The sequence below is a fragment of the Mustelus asterias genome, chromosome 11, assembly GCF_964213995.1.
Source record: "Mustelus asterias chromosome 11, sMusAst1.hap1.1, whole genome shotgun sequence".
Classification (NCBI taxonomy): domain Eukaryota; kingdom Metazoa; phylum Chordata; class Chondrichthyes; order Carcharhiniformes; family Triakidae; genus Mustelus; species Mustelus asterias.
In genome coordinates this window covers 46,885,454-46,910,079 of record NC_135811.1, presented here as the reverse complement: position 1 = coordinate 46,910,079, position 24,626 = coordinate 46,885,454, and the positions used below count along the sequence as shown (strand labels likewise).

The window sequence follows — 24,626 nt, the reverse complement described above, 5'->3', positions numbered from 1 at the left end:
AAACATTAAAGCTGTGCTACATGTGACAGGCAAACAGAAAATGTAGATAATTATCAGACATCTCTGGAACTGCAGTGGGGGATGTCCTGTACTTGGTCGGGGAGCCCGTGAGGTTGCGGTGGGGGGAGGGAGGTAGGTGCTTGAGGGGTATCATATGAGGGGGTGGGGGAGTCATGCAGGGGGAACAGTAGAGGGCTAGAGAGAGCACCGTGGGGGATGGGGGGGTCCCGTGTGTGTGGGGCAGGCATCTGGGTGGAAACTAGAAGTGGTTTTAATTTTTCTAACTTTTTCTGGATAATAATTGCTGAATGACATTCAGAACCACCCAAAGTTTGTGATAGTCGAAACCATCCAAAGGCTTTTTGATTTGATTTGATTTATTGTCACATGTATTAACATACAGTGAAAAGTATTGTTTCTTGTGCGCTATACAGACAAAACCACTGTTCATAGAAAAGGATACGAGAGGGTGAAGAATGTAGTGTTACAGTCATAACTAGGGTGTAGAGAAAGATCAACTTAATGCAAAATGAGTCCATTCAAAAGTCTGACAGTAGCAGGGGAGAAGCTGTTCTTGAGTCGGTTAGTACGTGACCTCAGACTTTTGTATCTTTTTCCTGACGAAAGAAGGTGGAAGAGAGAATGTCTGGGATGTGTGGGGTCCTTAATTATGCTGGCTGCTTTGCCGAGGCAGCGGAAAGTGTAGACAGAGTCAATGGATGGGAGGCTGGTTTGCGTGATGGATTGGGCTACATTCACGACCTTTTGTAGTTCCTTGTGGTCTTGGGCAAAGCAGGAGCTGTGATACAACCAGAAAGAATGCTTTCAATGGTGCATCTGTAAAAGTTGGTGGGAGTCATAGCTGACATGCCAAATTTCCTTCGTCTTCTGAGAAAGTAGAGGCGTTGGTGGGCTTTCTTAACTATAGTGTCGGCATGGGGGGACCAGGACAGGTTGTTGGTGATCTGGACATCTAAAAACTTGAAGCTCCTGACCCTTTTTTTTTTACAGGGCAGTTGCCCAAAGGAGGTTTGAACTTCCTGCGCAAATGCCATACAATCCTTACCTGGGAATATCCAGTGGTGGTGGGGTTGACGGGGCTAATATCAGAGTTTCACAGTGCATCTTTGGGGTATACCGCTAGATACGTTGGAGTTCGGAAATTATGGGTGCTTATATTAGTTGTGTTCATTAAATTCTTTGTACAAAATTTGTTGAACTTAATAGATTTTATTATTAATTAATCCAAAGTAATATTTTAATAATGGAGTTTTCTCTCTCAATGACAGCACACTGAAACCCTAAACATTGTGTTTCTGACATACTTCAGAATCTTAAAGAAAGCACAAAAATCACTAGTACTTCCTGCTGTTCTGGAAGGCCTTGCCAAGTAAGGGAATACATTTCATTTATTTTTATATTGCAGGGACACTGCTTAAAATGCAAATTCCAGCATCGGTGTTTAAGTTTTGTAACTTGTCTCTTGCAATTGCCTATAAGATGAAACCACCTATAATCTACTGTATTTTCAGACATTTCCAAATGTGAAAATTAACCTTACAAATGTTCTTTCAGATTTGCTCACCTCATTAATGTGGAATTCTTTGATGACCTCCTAGTAGTTCTATATTCTCTGATTGACTCTGGGGTGAGTGCAAGTTATTCCATTATATTGCGTATCAATGGGTCAGTTTGCTTTGTATTGATTGCTATGTACCTTAGTCTGAATTTCACTTTCTTGTTACAGAGTCTTAATTACAGGGAGTGCTTCCACTGTATTCAGGCTGCCTTTCATGTACTTTCTGGTCAAGGTAGGCCCATTGAGCAGATTTTCAGCTGTATAACTAAACTGTAACAGTTGCCATTGTTTCTGTATTTCACGGGACATCTGATCATCATTCTGTTTCTCTCTTAAACCATTTAGGATGAAACTTCACAATTCAATTATTTCAACTTTCTGTTCTGTTCTTCAGGTGATGTGCTGAACATTGATCCTATGAAATTTTACACTCATCTTTATAAGATATTGTTTGCATTGCATGCTGGTAAGTTAAACTTTGTCATTTTTAAAAATTAATATTGAATTAACGAACAGCAAAGATGTGACGGGTGAAGTGCTGCATTTGACAGCCAATCAGCTCCATTCCCCAAGAGCAGAATGAAGATTGTCAGAGAATACAGCAGGATACAGATAGGCTGGGAAATTGGACAGAGAAATGGCAGGTGGAATTTAAACTGGACAAATGCAAGGTGATGCATTTTAGTAGATTCAAGTCAGGTGAGAGCTGTAAAATAAATGGCAGAACCATCAGGAGCATATACACACACAGATATCTGGGAGTACAGGTCCACAGATCCTTAAAAGTGGCAGCACAAATGGTGAGGAAAGCATATGGCATGCTTGCCTTCATCGGCCGGGGCATCGAGTATAAAAGTTGGCAAATTATGTTACAGTTATATAAAACGTTGGTTAGGCCATATTTGGAATTCTGGTTGCCACACTATCAGAAGGACATGGTGTCTTTGGAGGGAGTACAGAAAAGATTTACCAGGATGTTGCCTGGTATGGAGGGTATTAGCTATGAGGAGAGATTGAATAAACTGGGATTGTTCTCCCTGGAAAGATGGAGGCTGAGGGGCGACCTGATAGAAGTTTGTAAAATTATGAGAGGTATAGATAAAGTGAACAGTTGGAAGCTTTTTCCCAGGGCGGAAATTACAATCCCAATGGGGCACAAGTTCAAGGTAAGGGGGGGAAAGGTTCAGTAGAGATGTACCGGGGAAGTGTTTTACACAGAGGGTGGTGGGGGCCTGGAATGCACTGCCAGGTGAGGTGATTGAGGCAGACATGTTAGCGACATTTAAAACTTATCTGGATAGGCACATGAACAGGCTCGGTTCGAGTGGTTGGTCTAGGTAGGACAACGTGATTGGCACAGGCTTTGTGGGCCGAAGGGCCTGTTCCAGTGCTGTATTGTTCTTTGTTCTAATCCAATATAAAGTCACTCGTATATCTCTTGAATTTTAATTTATTGCTCAATAAGTAAGTTACATTGGAAGCCATCTTTCCAATTCCCCAAAACTGTGCCATAAGCAAATGAAATGTTTGTACGTAATTTTTGGAGGTTGATTAATGTACTATGTCTATTAGTATTAATCATATTATCATGTTTATCTGGTTTAGTTTTGCAGGGAAAAAGATAGTGGCAACATTGAGAATGTATGGAAATAAGAGTAACACTGAAATGGGTTGGTAATTACTTGGAAGATAGGACAGAATATGGAATAAATTTTGTTCTCTGATTCATCGGATATCACAGGTAGTGTTCCCCACGGATCGGTATTCGGCCCTAAGCTTTTCACTATATGTTAATGACTAGGATGAAGAAAAAAACATTGTATATCCTAGTTTGCAGATGACGTTTAAGTTTGCAAGCAGTTGCAAAGGATATACAGACAGACTACTGAGTGAGGAAGCAGCAGGTGGAGTTCAATGTAGAGAAGTGTGAGTTCAGCCACTTTGGATCTGAGAATGAAAAACTGGATTATTTTCTTAACGGTTAGGGCCTAGGATCTGTTGATATTATTTATAATTAGTGTTGCAAGTAGGCTTACATTAACACTGCAATGAAGTTACTGTGAAAATCCCCTAGTCGCCACACTCCGGTGCTTGTTCGGGTACACTGAGGGAGAATTTAGCATGGCCATTGCACCTAACCAGCACGTTGTTTGGACTGTGGGAGGAAACCGGAGCACCCGGAGAAAACCTGCACAGACACTGGGAGAATGTGCAGACTCCGCACAGACAGTGACCCAAGCCAGGAATCGAATTCGGATCCCTGGTGCTGTGAGGCAGCAGTGCTAACCACTGTGCTGTCCCATCCATATCCACAACTTACTAAAAATATAAATACAAAAGTAATCAAGAGTATCTCGAGAGGATTTAAATTCAAAAGCAAAGCTCCAACCATGGCCGCATTCAGTTTTGGGCAAAAAAACCTCAGGCAAGATACTATCTTTGGAAAGTGTATAGCACAGTTTCACCAGAATGACACCAGGGCCTTATAATCTTGGTTTGCATACCCTTGCATTTAGACTGGTGGGATGATTGAGGCATTTAAAATGATGAAGTGACTCAGTAGACTAGCTACAGCAAGACTATTTAATCTTGTTGGGGGAATCCAGGTATAATCGTAAAATTATACTTGGGTCATTTAGCAGTGAAATCAGGAAGCACCTTTCTTTCACAGGCTCTGGATACTGGATCAAATGACATTTTGAAAGAGTTGCGTTTGGTAAGCGCATCAAAAGATGTGGAACAAAAGTGGGGAAATGGAGTTGATGTACAGATCAATCAGTATCTAATTGAATGGTGAAACAGGCCTGAAGAACCTACTCCTGATCTCTTTGCCTTTATGGAAAGTGAAAATATCTCTGAACATTTTTGGAATCTTTTGGTTCCTCCCATTAGAGTGGTTTGAAGAATCATTTCATGGTTTGAAGCCAGTTCAAGTTGACTCATTTACAAAGTTCTTTCTTTGATTCCAATTTTTACACCAACCTGTCTAAATTAAGTTGTCTGTTTGTCAAATTGAATGGTTTGTGCTATGTCTAATTTCGATTAGATTGGGAATGCTGATGCCTATTTCTTGATAGAACCTACAACAAGATCAAGAGAGATGAGACTTTAATCCAATGAAAAAACAGTTTGGTAATTCCCAACTCCTTCCCTGACTTTTTACTGTCATCTCTGGGAACACTGACTAGTGATTTCTGCTGCAGTGCGTGCAGGACTTGAACAGCAAATTGAAGCAGTTTTGTCCTGCTCTCCTGTGTGAATATCCCCATCTTAAAGCAGTTCTCAAAACAAATTGCTTTAAAAGCTGTTTGAACGTTTTTGATTCTGTTTTTCAGGAGATACAAATGAAGATGTCTTGATTATGCTTCAATGTATAGATGTGATGCTGACAAAACGCCGAAAACAAGTTTCTTTGCAACGTGCTACTGCTTATGTTAAACGCCTGACTATTCTTGCACTTAATGTTTTACCCAATTCTACCATTGGTATCCTGGCAACGAATAGAGTGTTAATGAATGTAAGTGTTTTCTTAGTGGGAGAAAATTTGCAGCTCAACTGAGTTGAGTTTATGACCTGCGATCCAGCTAACATCTCAGCCATCTTCTCAGCTCGCCCGTACCTTTATCACCACCGGATAACTATTTCATTGTTCCTGACTTACCTCTGATCCTGCACCCTCTATAAGCTTTGACTCATCTAAAACCCTATTTCACAATATCCTATCAGACATCAAATCTTATTCACCTGTCATCCCTGACATTACTGATCTCCATTGACCTTTGGTTCCCCATTTATTTAAATTTTTTAGCCTCGTGTTTAAATCCTTTTATGGCCTCACTCCATTCTATCTCCATAATCTACAACCATGCAGCGTCTCGTTTCCCCTTCACCCACTGAATATTCTCTCTCCCTTTGACTCTGGTGGTTTATGCATCTCCTCACCTACCTTTCACCCCAACTAAGCCTTCCATTGTTTGTCTTCATGTTTTAAAATTCCCTAGTTAATCCCCCTCACCTCTCCAAATCCCTTCTTAAAACCTACTACTTCAATTATGGCTTTGATCATCCCTCATAATATTTCCTTCTAACTTGGTTTTATTTTCCCTGCTGTGAATTGCCATGGGATGCATTTGCTTAGCGTTGTAAACTCTATAAATAAATGTATATTGTTAGTTATTATGATATTCTTGATTATGCGATTCTCACTTTAGCAATGTCAATAAGCACATTATTTTGATTTTTTTTCAAGTCAGGCATTGCTCGATGAAGGTTTCTGCAGTTACTCAAGTTCTAAAGTTACCCTTGCTGATAGGATGATCATGACGAGTCCTCTGTTATTTGAAATGCTACCTTTGTCTATGACAGATAATTGAATGCCGGGATTTGCCTATAAAGCTTGCACTTCTGTCTTCTCAAAAGTGTAATTGCATAAAGTAGGAGTTAAAAGAATCTCATTGCGTGGAAGTGAAGACAGTTGATTGTTTACTGTGAAAATAAATTGCATATTGGTAGTTAAAGTTAATTTGTACTTTATTTATGCAACAATAACTGTTTATAACCTGAGAAACTGCTTCCTTACAAGAGGATTGAAGTTGAATTGAGCCATATACAGTGTGCATTTTTTTTATTTCCCCCAGTCATTTCCTAAGACAGATATTTTGCTCGACAATGAATCTCACGGTAGTGGACTTTATCTCCCAGAGCTTGATGAACCTGAATATTGCAATGCACAGAATACTGCACTGTGGGAGTTACATTACCTCCAGGTAAACTCATTTTGCATTGTATCTCTTACCTGATATTTTAGCCCTGTTTATCACATGGGTGATGTGGAGATGCCGGCGTTGGACTGGGGTAAACACAGTAAGAAGTTTAACAACAGGTTAAAGTCCAACAGGTTTATTTGGTAGCAAAAGCCACATGGGTAGCAGCCAGTTGGAAAGATTTTGAAATATAATGCTGAGTGTAAATGCAAGTAGAAATCTACATGAATCATCTCAATTAGATAACTCACTTTCAATGTAATTTTGCAAAAACATCTTTATAGTATATAATTTTAATTTTATGAATTTTTTTATTATTCATGTTGTTTAATCCTATGACCGTTAGATTTCTTTTTTGAAATTTGCATGACAATATTTGGAAAGTTCATTAGCAATACTGGAATAGATGTACTGATGCAAGTAAATAATCTATGATTAGTCTTTTAGTCCCAGTACATTCCATGTAATCAGAATCCAAGGTCACCACAAGATTTTCATTGACCTCCACCTTTATGTTCTATTGCAGAGACATTTTCATCCAGTAGTGCGGAGGTTTGCGGCACATCTTAGTGTTGGTGCTCCATCTGAAGGCTCTGGAGCCCTGAGGGCAGAACTAAGCAGAAAGTAAGGAGCTTTACATCAACAAAATGCATTGATAGTGTCACAAATTCTGGCCTGCACAACTTCAGCTTTGAAAATTGTGGTTTGTAATTAATTTCTCAAATTACGCACTTTTTCCTAATGCACAAATCCTTGAAGTTGGAAGTTCTCTCTGCTGTCTGCAAATTGGCTGTCACTTTTGCCTACATAACTACATTTTAAAATTAATTCATTGGCCATAAAATACTGTTATGACATGATAGGTGCTATATAAATTGCATGTTTATTTGTTCTTGTTATTGTGAATCTTGTGGTGCTGATTTTTTTTAAGATTAAACAGAGACTGAATGAATTTATTTGTTAAATCCAGGCATGCTACAGAGCTTTTTGAGGAGTTCAGCATGAAAGAGATGACCTTCAATCCTCCAATCACATCTTCTATGTCATACAAAAAGGTAGACAAATTATGAATGCCATTTATTCTACTTAATTGCGGTTGTACCTATGGCCGGGATGCTCAGGCTGGGAGATACCAACGCTGGTAGCGAATCTCCCAAGTGCTGCTTCTTTCAGCGCAATCAGCGACGTGCCAGAAATTGCGTGGAGCTGATTATTATATGGCAATTACAATTTCCATATGATTAGCAGGCCTGGGACGGTATTATCTGGGTCTGCTAGCGTCTCCCGCCCTGCTGGGAGTGGTTCGCTCCAGCGGGATTTATGATTGCTTCCCACTAACGAGGAAGAGGCGTCCTCACCTTGCTGATGGGGATTGAGCCCACCCTCTTCTCCCCCTCCCCGCCCCCTCAGGAGGTTGAAGACGGGGGTGGGGTTACCCCTTGAGCAGTGCCAGCCTGTGGTAGTATTGGACCTGGTCATTGGGGTGGGCGAGATGGGGGCTGGCCTGGTGAAGTCCGATAGTAAGAGTTTTAACAACACCAGGTTAAAATCCAACAGATTTATTTGGTAGCAAATGCCATTAGCTTTCGGAGCGCTGCTCCTTCGTCAGATGGAGTGGAAATCTGCTCTGACAGGGTACACAGAGACCCAAAATCAAGTTACAGAATACTGATTAGAATGCGAATCTCTACAGCCAACCAGGTCTTAAAGATACAGACAATGTGAGTGGAGGGAGCATTAAGCACAGGTTAAAGAGATGTGTATTGTCTCCAGACAGGACAGCCAGTGAGATTCTGCAAGTCCAGGAGGCAAGCTGTGGGGGTTACTGATAGTGTGACGTAAACCCAACATCCCGGTTTAGGCCGTCCTCATGTGTGCGGAACTTAGCTATCAGTTTCTGCTCGGCGACTCTGCGCTGTCGTGTGTCGTGAAGGCCACCTTGGAGTACGCCCAAAGATCAGAGGCTGAATGCCCGTGACTGCTGAAGTGCTCCCTCACAGGGGGGAGTGGAGAATGTCGGGATTGCCAGTGACCAGGGGGGGTTGCAGAGCAGGCCAGTGATCGGGAGGCCAACGATGCATGTGCTATGATATGCTCAGCACTATGCTGCCAGCCTCTCGGGCCCGCCCCCCTACTTACCAGAGGGAATCATGCTGAGGCACTCCACAATGCAGTGTGTCGGAGATTCGCTCTGGTAAGTATGCCCAAAAAATGGGCGGGTAGCACTCCCATTTTCCCACATGTTGGGGACTTAGTTTTGTTTTGGGAGAATCCTGGCCTGTATGTTTACACCAGATTTATAACAATAGTATTTAGCTAGGTTAAGCACACATTAAAGTGATACATTTTGCAATAGGATGAAAGATTTTGCACACTGCTTCTGCCTTTGGAACTCTCCTTGTTACCAAACACACATTAGCTTTGGCAAATTTACTATTAGTATCTCAAAACAATTTCTGCTATATTTACCTACATTTGCAACAATTGGCAAAATTCCTGATGCCGCTTGCTTCTGTCTGAAGCCTAAAAAAGGTAAAGTACTTTTAGTATTGGTATAGAGTATTTATTAAAATCTGTTTAATGAAAGTTAGTTCTTCTAAGAATTGACTGTCACTCTTAAGCTTATGATTGATGCTGTAATTTCAGAAGCCTGCAACGCAGAGTGCATTCCTTGATTCAGATCTACAACGTCAGATAAATCACCTCCTTGAGATTCCCTCCATCACTGCTGATCTCAAATTTGCTGAAGATTTCCAAGCAAAATAACACAAGATTGAAGAGGAGATTGTTGGGTGTTCATTATACAGGGCAGTTCGCTAACAAATTCGCAAAAAAATTCTAAACAGAGCAACTTATTGGATTACAGATATTGATTCATTATTTTTGTGTTTACTTTACTCATGGTATCCATGGTGAATGAGTGTATATATGTAAACACTAGCGGATCACCCATGGCCACAATTAAAGAAAATAGCAAGAATAACAGGTTGGATTATTGTTTTCTGGAGGCCATGGGGCAATCTTGTGTAACAATATCTAGTATGTCAGCAACTAATTTTCTTGGGCAAGTTTAATAACTGACAAAACTTAACTTGAGGTTTTTAAGTAAAAACAGCTATTTGTATAAAACATCTTATCCACTGAAAATTTATCATGAAGAAAATTTCCAGCTTGTAAATTTTATAATGCTTCACTTGTTATTTTTGAATAATAAATATTTGACTAAACTTTTTTATTAGTGTTTCTCGGCTTTGATGAACTTTGACATCCTGAGGAGATGTAAGGCACAATACAAATGCTAGTTAATTCTTTTGGAAGTTATATTTAGAAATATTAAAATTGCTCTTGGAACACAAGTTAGGTTGACCAAATAAATGACCAAATGCAATTAAATAGCATATTAATATAACAATCATATCATTCCACATGGAATACTCAAACTGATCATTGTTTAAATATTTAAATGTTTCTTTTCCATTAATAAGAAACAATAAGCTGTTGTTTGTTTTTTCATGTAATCAACATTCTAGAGTAGAAAAACCTCATTTTATTCTCAGTGTAAACTCAGGTCTGGATTTTTGTGGCATTAGGTCAATTCTGGAGGCCCATAAAAATGGGGACAGGACCCGATTCCCAGTGCTGGACACGGTATAAAGGTGCAGGTAATGAGACTGCACTCCCTGCCTAGCCAGTACCATTGCAGGGGGTAGGCATCTAATACCCTGCCCCCAGGACCCCAATTTTCATGGCGTCCAGCCAGCTGCTCAAGGACTTGTATTTCACAGCCCCTCTGCAGTTGTGAACCAGTCTGATACCTTTAAAAAGGCAAGATGTAAAAGCATTTGTTCTCTAATATCATCCATGCCCCTCAATACGCAATCCATGCACCCTCCATGCCCACTGCACTATGTATAGAATCAATGAGCCGTATAATACCAATGACAGGTACTGATAACCAAAAATATTTGAAAGAGATGGTAAGTGGTTGTTTTATCCAGCTGGTGGTGCTGTGCACCATATAGACTGATGTGTGTTTTACCAGCAGACTGTCCAGTATGGGAACATTGTAGTAACCCTGTCTTAGCTCTTTCCATTTAATTTTAATCATTCTGCATACAAAGTTATTTAGTGCCCTGTCATATTCGTCATCTCTCTTTGGCCAGCTACTTAGCTGATGCATAAGCAGTGCAAGACATAACTGACTTCCTCGACTCAATATCTCCTCTATTAAGTACTAACACAATAAGTAGCTGGGTATGTTTCCCATTATTCAGAATCCAACATTATTTTGTAGCAGCCCAGAGTTTTTTAGGTTCCTACTGAGGAATAGCTATCAGTTTTTACTAAGATGGAGCTCTGCATTTCTGGGCTGGACCTCAGAACCTGGTGTCTCAAACTAGAGTGGACCTGTTCTTGGAGTCCTCCTTTCTAGTGCAGGATTGTGGGGGGAAGCCACCAGCCATTCCACCTTTTTACATAGAAACTAGGAGCAGGAGTAGGCCATTTGACCCTTCAAGCCTTTTCCACCATTCATTATGATTATGGCTGATCCTCGATCTCAATGCCATTTTCCTGCTTTCTCCCCAAACCACTTGATGCTCTTACTGTCCAGAGAATTCCACAGGTTCACCCCCTTTGAAGAAATCTTTCCTCATCTCAGTCCTAAATGGCCTACCCTGTATCCTGAGACTGTATCCCCTGGTCCTAGACTCCCCAGCCAGGTAAAAAGATCGTCCCTACAGTCTATCCAGCCCAATCAGATCTCCTCTCATCCTTAACTCTAGTGAATACAGGCCCAGTCGAACAAATCTCTCATAAGAAGTCTCACCATAGCTGCTGTATCTTGATAAGTCTTCAGTCAATAACACACTGAGAAACTTTGGAACATTTAAAAGCTTTTCAGTATGTTGGTGACTATGTGAGCATAGGATGTGTTTTGTAGTAGTGGGATGATGTTGGGTCAAATGGGAGTCAAGGGGTGGTGGGCAGGAGGCCAGTTGTATAATTACCCAGGAGTTGGTTGTGTAAGGTAGGTATCCTGGTAACTGAGTCAGACATTTCAGAGTTCCAGATCCATCAAGAGTTGAAACCTCTTGGACAATTCCTGCAGAGTCCTTGTGTTGGGACTTCTGAGGGGTCTCCCAAAGCATCCTCCAGCATACATCCAGTCTCTGGCCATCACAAGACTGGAAGATCTGGGCCATTGGTTTACCTTGAGATTGAAATGGCTGTACACAATTTTATGGTGAAAATTAGATAGAAAAATGAACCAAACTGTTTGTGAAACCATCTTTGACTGTGTGCTGAAACATTTCAATCTGATCTCTACTGCTCAAATAAACTTGATCCAATTTGATATTTATTCTGGTCAATTCAACATTAATACACATGTTCAAAGTAAGTTATAGATATAAATACATCCAACATTAATTCACAACACAATTCATATACAATCTGGAAACATGATTTATATTAAAAAAATGACATTTGGCACAATGTTTCAACTCAACATAACATTGCACTGTTAAAATTCTCAATACCCACATCTTCAGTAATCATGACATGTCCTTTGCACATCAATAGAACCAAATACAGTAAAGTTAATAGATGAATTGTGAATTTCATACACACAAATTGCTGACAATAGTAATTTACTTTAGTATTTATCCAATAATTCAATCTGATAAATAAAACATTCACTGCAAGAAAAATGCATTATACAGTTCAACTGTATTTACAAAACTTAAGACCATATACTTACCAGCCTTTTTTTAAAGTAAATGCCCAGTGAATGTACTCTTGACATCACCTGGAATGAGCCTGAAATCAATTCAGGGCACAGATATTTGTGCCAGATGCACAGACTCTACTAGATGTGTATGTTCATAAGTACAAGTGGCTAGAGGGTACCATTTAAAGTTGTTTCGACTGGCTTTCATTGACCTTATGAAAAGATATGTTGAAAACAAAAGACTTAAGAAAAAAGGTTTGTTTAATCGACTGTAAAAAAAATCATAATTAATACGGGAGGAAAAACCCAAGATGTAAGAAGCACAAAGCTTCTGCTGAGACCAAGCAGCAATCAGTTAGGGAAATAAAACATCAATTCTATAGACAGAGAACATGTGTTGGTCAAATGAAACAAAGTAAAATTCCACTGTTCAGTATCAGTAAGGAACATTCATTCGACAGTACTGTTCATTATCTAGCCAAAGAGTTAATCACAGGAATTTTATATGACTGTAATATTCTGTGTGATTATAACACTGATTAAAAAAAACAAAGAATAAATAATTACTGCAATTTGACTGACGATATGCAAAAATTAAACCAACTCACTGCAGCAAGTGATGTTTTTAAAAGAATACATCAACCTCCAAGGAATAGATAAGAGAGGACAGTAAGTGAGCAAGTTATATTGAAAGTACAATAATCTGCATTGTGTAATGGCTATACAGCACACCTGCCAACTATGTTGATGTATTGACAACAACTAAAGCTCTGGGCCATTTTCATCTACACAACTAATTATTAACTAGATAAGTCAGTTTCTAACTAGGTCCTCTCGCAGAGTTTGAGATAATCTAGAGCAGAAATATTAATTTACATTCAGCAAAGCAGGAATATCAGATCCTCCCTTGAGCTCACGGATTTTTTAAACAAGAAAATGTAGGGAGCAAACTATATACTTAGATTTTTGTTGTAGTTTATAATATGTGGATGAAAATGCAGGGAAAAAACTCGTTAAGAGGCAATTTCAAACTAAATTTTAAAACAGCTAGTGGCTGTCTCTGGATTTAATTCTTTAAACATCTCGCAACAATTTACTTAACGCATACCGTTTAGTATTTGTTACCAGTTTAGTAAGTTATTGTCATATTCTCTTGTTCGAGTTGCAGAGTTGATGATTAGTTGTCGCCTGTCAGGCATATGAATAAATAAACTCCAAAATGGTAGCTTTTGGAACTGCAAGGACTATTTCTATCAGCATCAGTTGCCACTGCTATTTGGGTAGGTTATGTGTTTTGCATGTATAACCATAGAGGGTCTTGTGGTCAAATTATTGATGCGTCACTGCTGTAGCTCTATTTTGAATATTTGCTAAATGTATTCTGTGTTACAAAGTCACAACTCATTTAGTGAAGCAATTAAACACCACAGATGCTTGGCCACCCCGTTACAGGTAACCTAAGTACACAGGAGCTGCCAAAACACTTGCATTCTTTGCACGTTTCGATGGTATTTTTTTAAAAAGAAATTTGTCCTCACAGCGCATAATGCATTAAAATACATGGTCAGAAATTAAGGGGAAAAAAAACTTGCGGAAGTTATTTTCCTGTTTGATTTTCATTTTTCATGAAAAATTCAAATACACATATATACACACACGTGCGTGAAAGTAGGCAGTTGTAAATAAAAATAATTAAAAGCTGTTCTATAGTATCAAAATAAGCTTACCATTTGGAACTTAAACATGAGAATATATAACTGCAAAGTGTTAAATCTCTGCTTAAATAAATAATTCAATCTAATAATTACTTTAATACAAACATAGCAGTGTTTTATATACCTAGAAATTTACATGATTTTCTACTGCAGTAAAATTACATCATTAGCTTTTGTATGAACACTGCTTTTCATCAGATTTTATGTATGAATCCAGCACATTGTATCTATCTCAAATTTAACTATGTTGTAAACATCAACAAAAAGAAGTAACTTTATGGGACAATTCAGCTTAATGTTACTACCAAAGCTGGCTTCTAGCATGATCCCGATTCAGAAAGCATATAGGTTCCTTTAGAACCTACAAATCCTTCAAATAAGTAATGGGGAAAGTGCACAATGTTTTACAACTCATAACTTGACAAGTTCTTAGGCTTGTACCTGCACATCTCCATACCCAGTCGAACTGAAGGCAACATCTCGCTCATGTCTGTGAAAAGTCCAACAGCATTGGTAGCTGTCTGCTCACATGCCCTCTTCCTTATTAAAACAAAGTACATTGAGGTGAGCCCAGCTTGTTTGAAACAGTTGCTGACCCATTTTCCTGTGTGCATCACCTGTACCAGATGATCTGTTTCATTCCAATGACTGGATTTGGTTGTTTGGAAAAGTTAGTTGCAGTTTCCAGTTTTTCAGAAGAGGAAAATACCAGGAGACAGAGGGAGGAGTGATGTTACACTGATTCTTTCTCCAGCATTGTCTACAAGTTCCTGTGCTTCATATTGGCACAACACTACAGAAGGATTATTGAGGTCCATTTTACAACAACCTGTGGGAAAAGGGATATTTGAAAAATTTTAGTCCACAAATAGGAAAAAGATTAAGAACCATAAAGAATTGTCAATGAGAACTGTCATAATATGTTCAAGTACAATGAATAAAACATCCATAATGCGGTTTTCTTATTATTATCCCAAATTTGTGCTTTGTGATACCACTGTTAAATTTATAGAAAATTTTAAGTAGCACACTTGTAAGATATTTCAGATTTTGTTTTGAATAAGGTCCTAATTTACAATATCTATTATGGGTCACTGATAGGAGGAATGGTCTGATTACTAATTCGGGGTCCTGAGGTGGGTAAATGGATGCTAACCATCTTCTAAATACTTGTGTTATGGTTCAAGTCAGAAACTCCGAAGTGTTTTATGAAGTCCGCCTGGATCATGAGGTTTGCATCTTAAATTTGGCTAGGATAAGCATGATAGGTTTCACTTCAGGTATGATTCAAATGACCCACTAGGAAGCTGTTATCAAACAAAGTTTATCTAAGAATATAGTTAACATGTATAGTAAGAATATTAGCAATACTATCAATTACAAACAACACCAAAACAACCATGATAATGTATAACCCTTAAAGAATATAGGAGCTGTCCCAATCAAATATAGGAGCTGCCCCAATCCCATAAACAAGACCCTTCAAACAGGTTTAATACAGGTTTTAATACTTATGCTCTCGTGATACTGGAATTGAGTCCTTTGGATGAAGTCTGCAGTTCTCTGACGAGAACAATTTGAAGTTAGAACAGCTTCCCAAAACACCGGGGACTCTAGGCAAGCCACCAACAGCAGAGTCCCCCCTTCAGAAAGGCAAGACCTTGCTTTCAGATGACCAGCAGAATTTCCAATAGCAGGGGGAGAGAGAAAGAGACTTCTTTTCAGCTTGATGCCCCGTCTAAAACTCAAACTAAACAGCAACTCAAACTGAAAACGAAAGAGTTCCTGTCACCTGACTGACCTTCCAATCAGTTTTCCTCCTAACAATGCAGGACCATAAAACATCCCAGTAAAAATAAACCCCATTTAAGCAGCAATAAAAAGACTCCTCCAGACAAACTGGCAACAATGACGTCAGCTAAGACTGTGAGCTGCAGACAGCATGATTTTTCTAAGAAAATCGCTTTAAGGTACACTAATGTCACACTTGGGACTGACTTTTTTAGCTTGGGTCTCAAACAGTACTTTTGTGAGTTGAGGTCCTGTAAGAGGAGATCTAATATGGTGGCCTTGAAAGCTATGGAGGAATAAATGCTTTTAAATGGAATCTGTGCTACAATGTGAAGATTGTAAATATTTGGTGTTACGCAGATAGGAAGAAGCATGCTACACTGAAAATACCGTTTGTGTTAACTATAATTTCCATTCGGCAGGAATGCAAAAAAACAAATTCAGTGATAGTCAAAAGCTACTACTGGAAATAATATACAAAAGATAAATTAACATTGCCTTTGACACAGTTACCAAGTCTTCCTCCTCCACTGCCCATCCACTGTCACCCAGCTGGGTGGGACTGCTCTCACCCCATTCCATTCTTGATCTAATCATAGCCAGGATAACAGTTGGAATGGTTTCTTTTCCTGCTCCTGCATTGTTACCTCTGGTGATGCCCAAGAATTATTCCTTACCCTTCCTATTTCTTATCTATATGTTGCCTGCATGTAGATGAGAAATGATTCAAATGCCCAGTGTTGATTTATGTATCATATCTAGCTCCACCACACCACCACCACCTGGCTCATCTCTTGCAGTGTTGCTAAATTATCAGACTGCATAGACAACAGGCCTGCCATAGTAAATGCCAATCTCACCCCCTGAGCACTGCTGGCCACAGCTCTGGATTGCTGTTAGCACCACCAGCAGCAGTGATAGCTGATGGTAAGGCACCCTCCAGAACCCCTGGGACCAGCACGGGACACAGGCCACTGGTGAGCGAGGGCAGTTGCGGGGTTTGAAAGAAAGGGAGTTGGGTTGGCTCTCAACAGGACCCTCTTCCCGATAATGGGTCCCTCAATCAGGCACTGAGTGCCTTTCAACAGGATCTCTCCCAAGAGCCCGCAAAGGTTTGTTTTTCAGGCTCCCCGTGTGCCCCATCCAGTGCCGGATTTAGGCATAAGCAAAACAAGCTACAGCTTAGGGCCTCACAAAATTTCAGAAGGTCTACAATGAAGAGAACATTTAAGGGCGGATACCAGAAAAGAAAAAGAAAGCACCAGCTTGAAGAGCAACTCAAAAAATTACCAAAATCTATGAGAGAGATCAAGCCAGCCAAATGATAAATATGTAATCAGTAAATGCATTTATTTGAAAATAATTTGTATTTTTCACTTTAAATACCTTGCTGTTAAATAATTAAAAGGCATAATTATGTTTTCAATTTTTTTGTGGCGACCCAAGGTCCTGTTTTGGTACGCACCTTTGTGAGACCTTTTGGTGTAACTTTTTAACAAGGGGCCTCCAAGCTTTATATAGCTTAGGGCCTCACCAAGTCTAAATCCGGCACTGGCCCCATCCATCACTAGCTGAATACCAGCAGTGGCCGAATGAGGCCCTAAAGTGGCATCGGGACAGGAAAGCTAGCCCCAAACCTTCACCCCCTTGGACTTAATTGGGGCAGTGGTAGGGTCCCTACCTCACACCCTCCAGCCTGATTAAATGCACCCCCACCTACAAACTCACCTCAGGCAAGGCAATAAATTCTGCGCATCATGTGTTTGGTCTCATCCATCAATTGCCCTACTTGCTTATTTTGGGAAGATATTGGCCATTCAAATATTGCTTACAAAATATAAGTATCTTGGATATCTTTACAAGGACTGTTGCAGCATTTGCAAGTTTCTTAAAAATGCCAGTGGTACTTAAAATGTCATTTCCGTGGCACTTTCATTCATTGCTGGGAGGCTATATCATTTCAGTTTGTACATTTCACTCAGAAGAATAAAGGATTCACTGAAGTGTGAATTGCTCCTATTGTGGCTGGATTGAGTGGAGAGGGTTTATTCCCTGTCTGCATCATTGAAAGATAAACTAGCAGAATCTTTTCCTGCACTTTGACAAAGCATTTATTGTGATAAAAAAAAACGCTGAAGAAACACCGAGTTTTCTTCAAAAGCATTAGGAAAAATCCACCAAAGAAAAGCTGAGGTGAGGGAAATCTTGATCAAAGAGGTGGGTTTTTGAAAGGCTCTTAAATGAGGAGCTGGAAGTAGAGAGATAGATGAGGTGTTGAGCGCGAGATCTTGCTGTGCTGAATACACGGTGCACAGAGGCAGCTGAGGTGTCACTGAAATGGTGAAGAGGTTAGAGTTGGGTATCATTGGCATATAATGGTACACCAAATACACCAGTTGGCAAGGGGCAGCATTTAGATGAAGCGGACATCCTGGATGCATTCACATGCAGGGATGAAAGATGTTGTAGCTCTGATCACATATGAGAGAGTCAAGAGACATTCTCACCAAAATAAACATGGAGGAGAGGCACTGGCAAAGGAATACTGTATTCGACCATGTAAAAGAATGCAGAGAGCCTGAGGTGGGGTACTACATTACAGTCGTAGAGATCTGGGAGCGTGGGGGACTGTGTGCTGTGAGAGGGGTGGAACCTAATTGGTGTGATTCAAAATGCACAGTGGTTAGCACTGCCACCTCACAGCACCAGGGACCCAGGTTCAATTCCTGGCTTGGGTCACTATCTGTGCAGAGTCTGCACGTTCTCCCCATGTCTGTGTGGGTTTCCTCCGGGTGCTCTGGTTTCCTCCCACAGTCCGAAAGACGTGCTGGTTATGTGCATTGGCCATGCTAAATTCTCCCTCAGTGTGCCTGAACAGGCGCTGGATTGTGGTGACTAGGGGATTTTCACAGTAACTTCATTGCAGTGTAAATGTAAGCTTACTTGTGACATTCATAAATAAACTTTAAACTTTTAAACAAAAAGGAGATACAGGAGAGATGGACATGCATCTGAGGTGACAGCATTCAAAGACTTCAGAAAGAAAAGGGAACTATTGATTGTGAAATAGTAAATTGAAACTGTGAATGAATGAAACAATGTCCCTTTTCCCGAGGGTGGAATTTTCTGTTTTTCTAACTATGCTGTTTTTGGCAGGAAAAGCGGTGAATATCCCACTGGCTCTGCTGACAGCTTTTCTCACCATATTTTTCTAAACTTACTTAAAAGAATTGCTGGAGGTGGGTCCCACACCAGAGCCCAACCCACCAGCAACCTCAGTCTCCAAGAGAAATAAAACAGAAATAAAAATTACAAAGGATTCACCACCACCCACCCACAAGGAGACCCTGTCCCACGCACACGGGAATGCTCCCCCCCATAGATACAGGGATCCACCCCCCATGGACCTCCCCAAAAGGAAGCCCCCCCCCACCCACCCCAGCACTGCCTCTTGGCACTGCCCTCCTACTGCCAGGGGGCAGTGTCCAGGGCAGTGCCAGGATTCTGCCTGGGTTCTACCTCTCCTCCCTGGGGGCTGTACTAACCTGTGCACCCCCGGCAGGGACCGTTCGCCAGGTTCCCGTTTATCAAAAGCTATTGGAAAACTTGCCAACGTGATGGTGGGAAATCCAAATGTGGGGGAGGTGAGAGTTCTAACAGAGTGGGGAAGCTCACTAATTATATTAAAATATATTTAAATGGAATTCCCGCTATAAAGAACAAAGAACAATACAGCACAGGAACAGGCCCTTCGGCCCTCCAAGCCCATGCCGCTCCCTGATCCAAACTAGACCATTCTTTTGTATCCCTCCATTCCCACTCCGTTCACATGGTTATCTAGATAAGTCTTAAACGTTCCCAGTGTGTCCGCCTCCACCACCTTGCCTGGCAGCGCATTCCAGGCCCCCACCACCCTCTGTGTAAAATATGTCCTTCTGATTTCTGTGTTAAACCTCCCCCCCCTTCACCTTGAACCTATGACCCCTCGTGAACGTCACCACCAACCTGGGGAAAAGCTTCCCACCGTTCACCCTATCTATGCCTTTCATAATTTTATACACCTCTATTAAGTCTCCCCTCATCCTCCGTCTTTCCAGGGAGAACAACCCCAGTTTACCCAATCTCTCCTCATAAGCCCCTCCATACCAGGCAACATCCTGGTAAACCTCCTCTGTACTCTCTCCAAAGCCTCCACGTCCTTCTGGTAGTGTGGCGACCAGAACTGGACGCAGTATTCCAAATGCGGCCGAACCAACGTTCTATACATCTGCAACATCAGACCCCAACTTTTATACTCTATGCCCCGACCTATAAAGGCAAGCATGCCATATGCCTTCTTCACCACCTTCTCCACCTGTGACGTCACCTTCAAGGATCTGTGGACTTGCACACCCAGGTCCCTCTGCGTATCTACACCCTTTATGGTTCTGCCATTTATCGTATAGCTCCTCCCTACATTATTTCTACCAAAGTGCATCACTTCGCATTTATCAGGATTGAACTCCATCTGCCATTTCTTTGCCCAAATTTCCAGCCTATCTATATCCTTCTGTAGCTTCTGACAATGCTCCTCACTATCTGCAAGTCCTGCCAATTTTGTGTCGTCCGCAAACTTACTGATCACCCCAGTTACACCTTCCAGATCGTTTATATAAATCACAAACAGCAGAAGTCCCAATACAGAGCCCTGCGGAACACCACTAGTCACAGGCCTCCAGCCGGAAAAAGACCCTTCCACTACCACCCTCTGTCTTCTGTGACCAAGCCAGTTCTCCACCCATCTAGCCACCTCCCCCTTTATCCCATGAGATCCAACCTTTTTCACCAGCCTATGTTATGTCATGGCAGGTTGGGGCAGGGACAGTCCAGCGAGGAAATCCTGTGGGCGTGAAAACCGTTTGAGAACTCCTACTGGATTTTCCTCACCATTCCCACCCCCCTGGAAACAGGGGCGGAAAGTCCCAGCCCTATTGAGTTCTTAATCAACATAAAGAATGAATACAAAGCCACTTCGTCTGTCGGATGGCAGGAACCCCAAATTAAATGAGTACAGGACAAAAACTTCAGCATCTGTCTCTCTCTTCCATATTAACAAATACATTTTGATCCCACGCACTGAGGTCTAATTTAGACTTTAGGAATTACTCAGCACGAGTCACCTCAAACATTGGTCACATAACAAAGCGGCATAAATAAGTGAAGTGAGTGGGCAAAACATTTGGTAGATGGAGTTTAACGTGGCAGAATGTGAACTTGTCCACTTTGGCAGCAAGAACTGAGAAGCATCATTTTACTGAAGTGGAGAGAGATGTCAGAACTCCTGAGGTAGAGTTGGATCTGGGTGTACATCAATCACAAAAGGTTACAGCAAGTAACAGGAAGGCAAGTTGGTGTTTATTGCAAAGGGAATGGAATGTAAAAGTCAGGATGCTTTGCTGCAGTTGTACAGGGCACAGGTGAGACCAGATCTAGATACTGGGCGGAATTTTACCGGCACGTCCACCCGAGGTTCACACAGTCCCGCCTGAGGCCAACGGAGAATGCCGGAATCGGGGCGGGCGTGCCGGTAAAAGTCCGGCCACTGGATGGGATTTTCTGGCCACGCCTGCCCCAAGATTGGAAATTCCCACCCAAGGTCAACGGACTTTTACATGGTCCACCAAATCTTTTGATAAGTCTGAAGACATAATTACTTGGTTCTGGTCACAAGGAGGTGTTATTACTACACCATTTGCTTATATTATTCCACTGCCAGGTACAGGATTAAACACCCAAAATGTAAATTACTATTTTAGCAGCGAGTGGGACAGGAAAATTCCACCCACTGCGTACAGTTTTGGTCTCCATATTTTAAAAAGGATATTATTGCATGAGAAGAATTCAGGGAAGGCTCACTTAACTGATTACTGGGGTGAGGATGGGTTACCTTAAGAGGAAAAAGTTGTACAGGTTGGGCCTGTACCCACTGGGGTTTAGTAGAACAATCTTATAAAGTTTATTTATTAGCCACAAGTAAGGCTTACATGAACACTGCAATGAAGTTACTGTGAAATTGCCCTAGTCGCCACACTCCAGCGCCTGTTCGGGTCAATGCACCTAACCAGCACGTCGTTCGGACTGTGGGAAGAAACTGGAGCACCCGAGGAAACCCACGCAGACACGGAGAGAATGTGCAAACTCCACACAGACAGTGATCCAAGCCAGGAATCGAACCCGGGTCCCTAGCACTGTGAGGCAGCAGTGCTAACCACTGTGCCACCATGCTGCCCTTAGTTTATGGAAACATAAAGACCCTGAATAGACTTGACATTGTGAATTCTGAAAGGATCCTTTCCCCTGTTGGAAATATCAGAACTTGGGGACACAGTTCAAAAATAAGGGGGGGTCTCCCATTTAAAACCAAGACGAGGAGAACTTTTTTTCTCTCAGAGGATCATTAATGTGTGGAACTCTCTTCCCCAGAGAGTTGTAGGGGCAAGGTCGTTGAATATTTTTAAGGCAGCGGTAGATAGATTCTGAACTAACAAGCGATTCAAAGAGTATTGGGGGTGAGGCATTAAGGCCACAACCATATTAGCCATGACCTTATTGGATGGTGGAGCAGACTCAGGGCCGGAAGGCCTACTTCAGTTCTTACTTCATATGTTTGTAAACAAGGTAAAGCAATATCGTACATCCATCTTGAACTATGCTTGACCAGGGAATGTCTCGCTGACATTGGATCCAAAATATGGGGAATTAACCCATTTCAGGTGCCATTGTCTTCAAAGATGAATTAGAAATGTGTCAGCAATGCAATGTGCATTCTAAAGGGGATCTATTTCCATTAAAAACTTCAGCAGAGGGAGGAATAGAGCCAGAACAGCTAAGTTTTATTTCTTTCTTGCCACTCCCATGTTAAAAATTTATAAATGGACAAAGCAATTTTTTAAAGGATTCTGTCACTTCTTCACACATTTTCTACCATCATTTTCTATTAGCACTGTTGCCTCACAGCGCCAGGGACCCAGGTTCAATTCCAGCCTCGGGTGACTGTGCAAATTTCACACATCCATCCTGTGTCTGCATGAGTTTCCTCCGGCTGCCCTGGTTTCCTCCCACAGTCCAAAGATGTGCAAGTTAGGTGGATTAGCCATAGTAAAAGCGTGGGGTTACGGAGATTGGGTGGGCAGGAGAGGGTGTGTGCTGGCTGAGTAAAATGCTCTTTTGGACTCGATGGGTTGAAGGGCCCCCCTCTGCATTGTTGGGATTCTATGGTCGCTGATTAATCATCTTTAATATGCAATAAGCCTGTTCTCCTAACCATCCTGACTTGAGCTTTTTAAAGAAATCACTTAATTGTTACATAAATAGTAAGAATGGACTTTGCTCAGGGAAGCAAGAAAGAATTTTTCATTCAACATCCTACAATAAAGGAAAAATATTTGAAATCTGCCTTCCAAATGAACAGAACAGCTCAAAATACTGTCCCTAAAATGAATTAATGGCTAATATGAGAGATTAAATGAAAATAAAATGGCATTTAGAATTAGCATGGTTAATAAAACATGAGTCAAGAACAGATGGGGCAAGAGCAACAGAGTCAAGACAACCATTCATTGAAAGGAAAGCGACTTCATTCTTACAAAACACCAAAACCCACATTCAGCTTTTCCTCACCTGTTCTCCTCGACTTTGTGTTAAAAGTTAAAAAAGAGTTTACACAAACCTGGGTTTTATAATAAGCCATTAAAAAATATCTAAATGTGAGGCATTCAATTCTTTATTATGTGCAATAGATTTTTTTCCCCGTGTAAAATGGAACTATGAATGATACAGACAGCGTCCTGGATTATGCAGGTTAGTCAGATACACACAGCAACATTAGATTACATTTTACTCTGTGCTTCTGACTGATCTGCCTTCTACATGTAACGCTAACATGAACTTCAATCAGAAGTGTTCATGTCCAAAGTGCTTTGCTGAGTGCATACTACCCTTTCTGTATTGTCCAAATCATATTTTGTCAAATTGACAGACGCAATTTTGGTTTCAAATAAACACAAAACGTAGAAGCTCTGCACAGTATCCTCGCAAAGCGGTGCAGTGGTGTGAAATAAACTTCACGATCACAACTCACTGAAGAACTGAATTTCAGAAATTTATTACAGTGAGTGGGTGGGATTTATTTCAGTTTAGCATTTCAGTTCAAAAGTTTAATTCACGGAGTTTAATTTTCCTCTGCTGCTTTTGACTTATTATCATAGAAACCCTACAGTGCAGAAAGAGGCCATTTGGCCCATCGAGTCTGCACCAACCACAATCCCACCCAGGCCCTACCCCCATATCCCTACATATTTACCCACTAATCCCTCTAACCTATGCATCTCAGGACACTAAGGGGCAATTTTAGCATGGCCAATCAACCTAACCCGCACATCTTTGGACTGTGGGAGGAAACCCACGCAAACACGGGGAGAATGTGCAAACTCCACACAGACAGTGACCCAAGACGGGAATCGAACCCAGGTCCCTGGAGCTGTGAAGCAGCAGTGCTAACCACTGTGCTACCGTGCCGCCCCATTATTCTTTAATGCAATTGCATTAAATTCTGCCCATGGTATTATTTCTTTGCAGTCTGTTATTTTAAATGTGTTACAAGTTTGGTTTACAAGGTTATTTTAGATATAAATTAGCACTGCTGCCTCACAGCAAGAGGGATCCAGGTTCAAAACCGACCTCAGGTGGCTGAGTTTGTGGAGTTTGCACGTTCTCCCGGTGTCTGCGTGGGTTTTCTCCGGATGCTCCGGTTTCCTCCCACAGTCCAAACATGAGCGGGTTAGATGAATTGGCCATACTAAATTGCCCCTTAGTGTCAGGGGAATTAGCAGGGTAAATACATGGGGTTATGGGGATAGAGCCTGGCTGGGATTGTTGTCAGTACAGGCTCGATGGGCCGAATGACCTCCTTCTGCATTGTAGGGATTCTATGATTCTATCAGATACGGTGTTCTGAGTGATTTACATTTTGGGTGTTTTGTCCAATATCTGATAGTGGAATAATATAA

The 24,626-nt window shown here is 41.2% G+C and overlaps 2 protein-coding genes across 8 annotated transcripts in view; one reads left to right on the top strand and one right to left on the bottom strand.

The window, feature by feature from the left end:
• Positions 1–9,573, top strand: part of noc3l (NOC3-like DNA replication regulator) — a 58,789-nt gene extending 49,216 nt beyond the window's left edge. The window contains exons 13-21 of the mRNA XM_078223539.1: positions 1,290–1,390; positions 1,576–1,648; positions 1,748–1,811; positions 1,974–2,045; positions 4,915–5,096; positions 6,217–6,345; positions 6,869–6,966; positions 7,313–7,397; positions 8,989–9,573. Coding sequence (XP_078079665.1) covers positions 1,290–1,390; positions 1,576–1,648; positions 1,748–1,811; positions 1,974–2,045; positions 4,915–5,096; positions 6,217–6,345; positions 6,869–6,966; positions 7,313–7,397; positions 8,989–9,108 — 924 coding nt within the window. The 3' untranslated portion in view covers positions 9,109–9,573. The remainder of the gene's footprint in view (positions 1–1,289; positions 1,391–1,575; positions 1,649–1,747; positions 1,812–1,973; positions 2,046–4,914; positions 5,097–6,216; positions 6,346–6,868; positions 6,967–7,312; positions 7,398–8,988) is intronic.
• Positions 9,574–11,683: 2,110 nt separating this feature from the next.
• Positions 11,684–24,626, bottom strand: part of plce1 (phospholipase C, epsilon 1) — a 408,311-nt gene continuing 395,368 nt past the window's right edge. For all 7 annotated transcript variants that reach the window (XM_078223543.1, XM_078223542.1, XM_078223546.1 and 4 more), the window contains one exon: positions 11,684–14,617. The gene's annotated coding sequence lies outside the window, so the exon portion shown is untranslated. The remainder of the gene's footprint in view (positions 14,618–24,626) is intronic.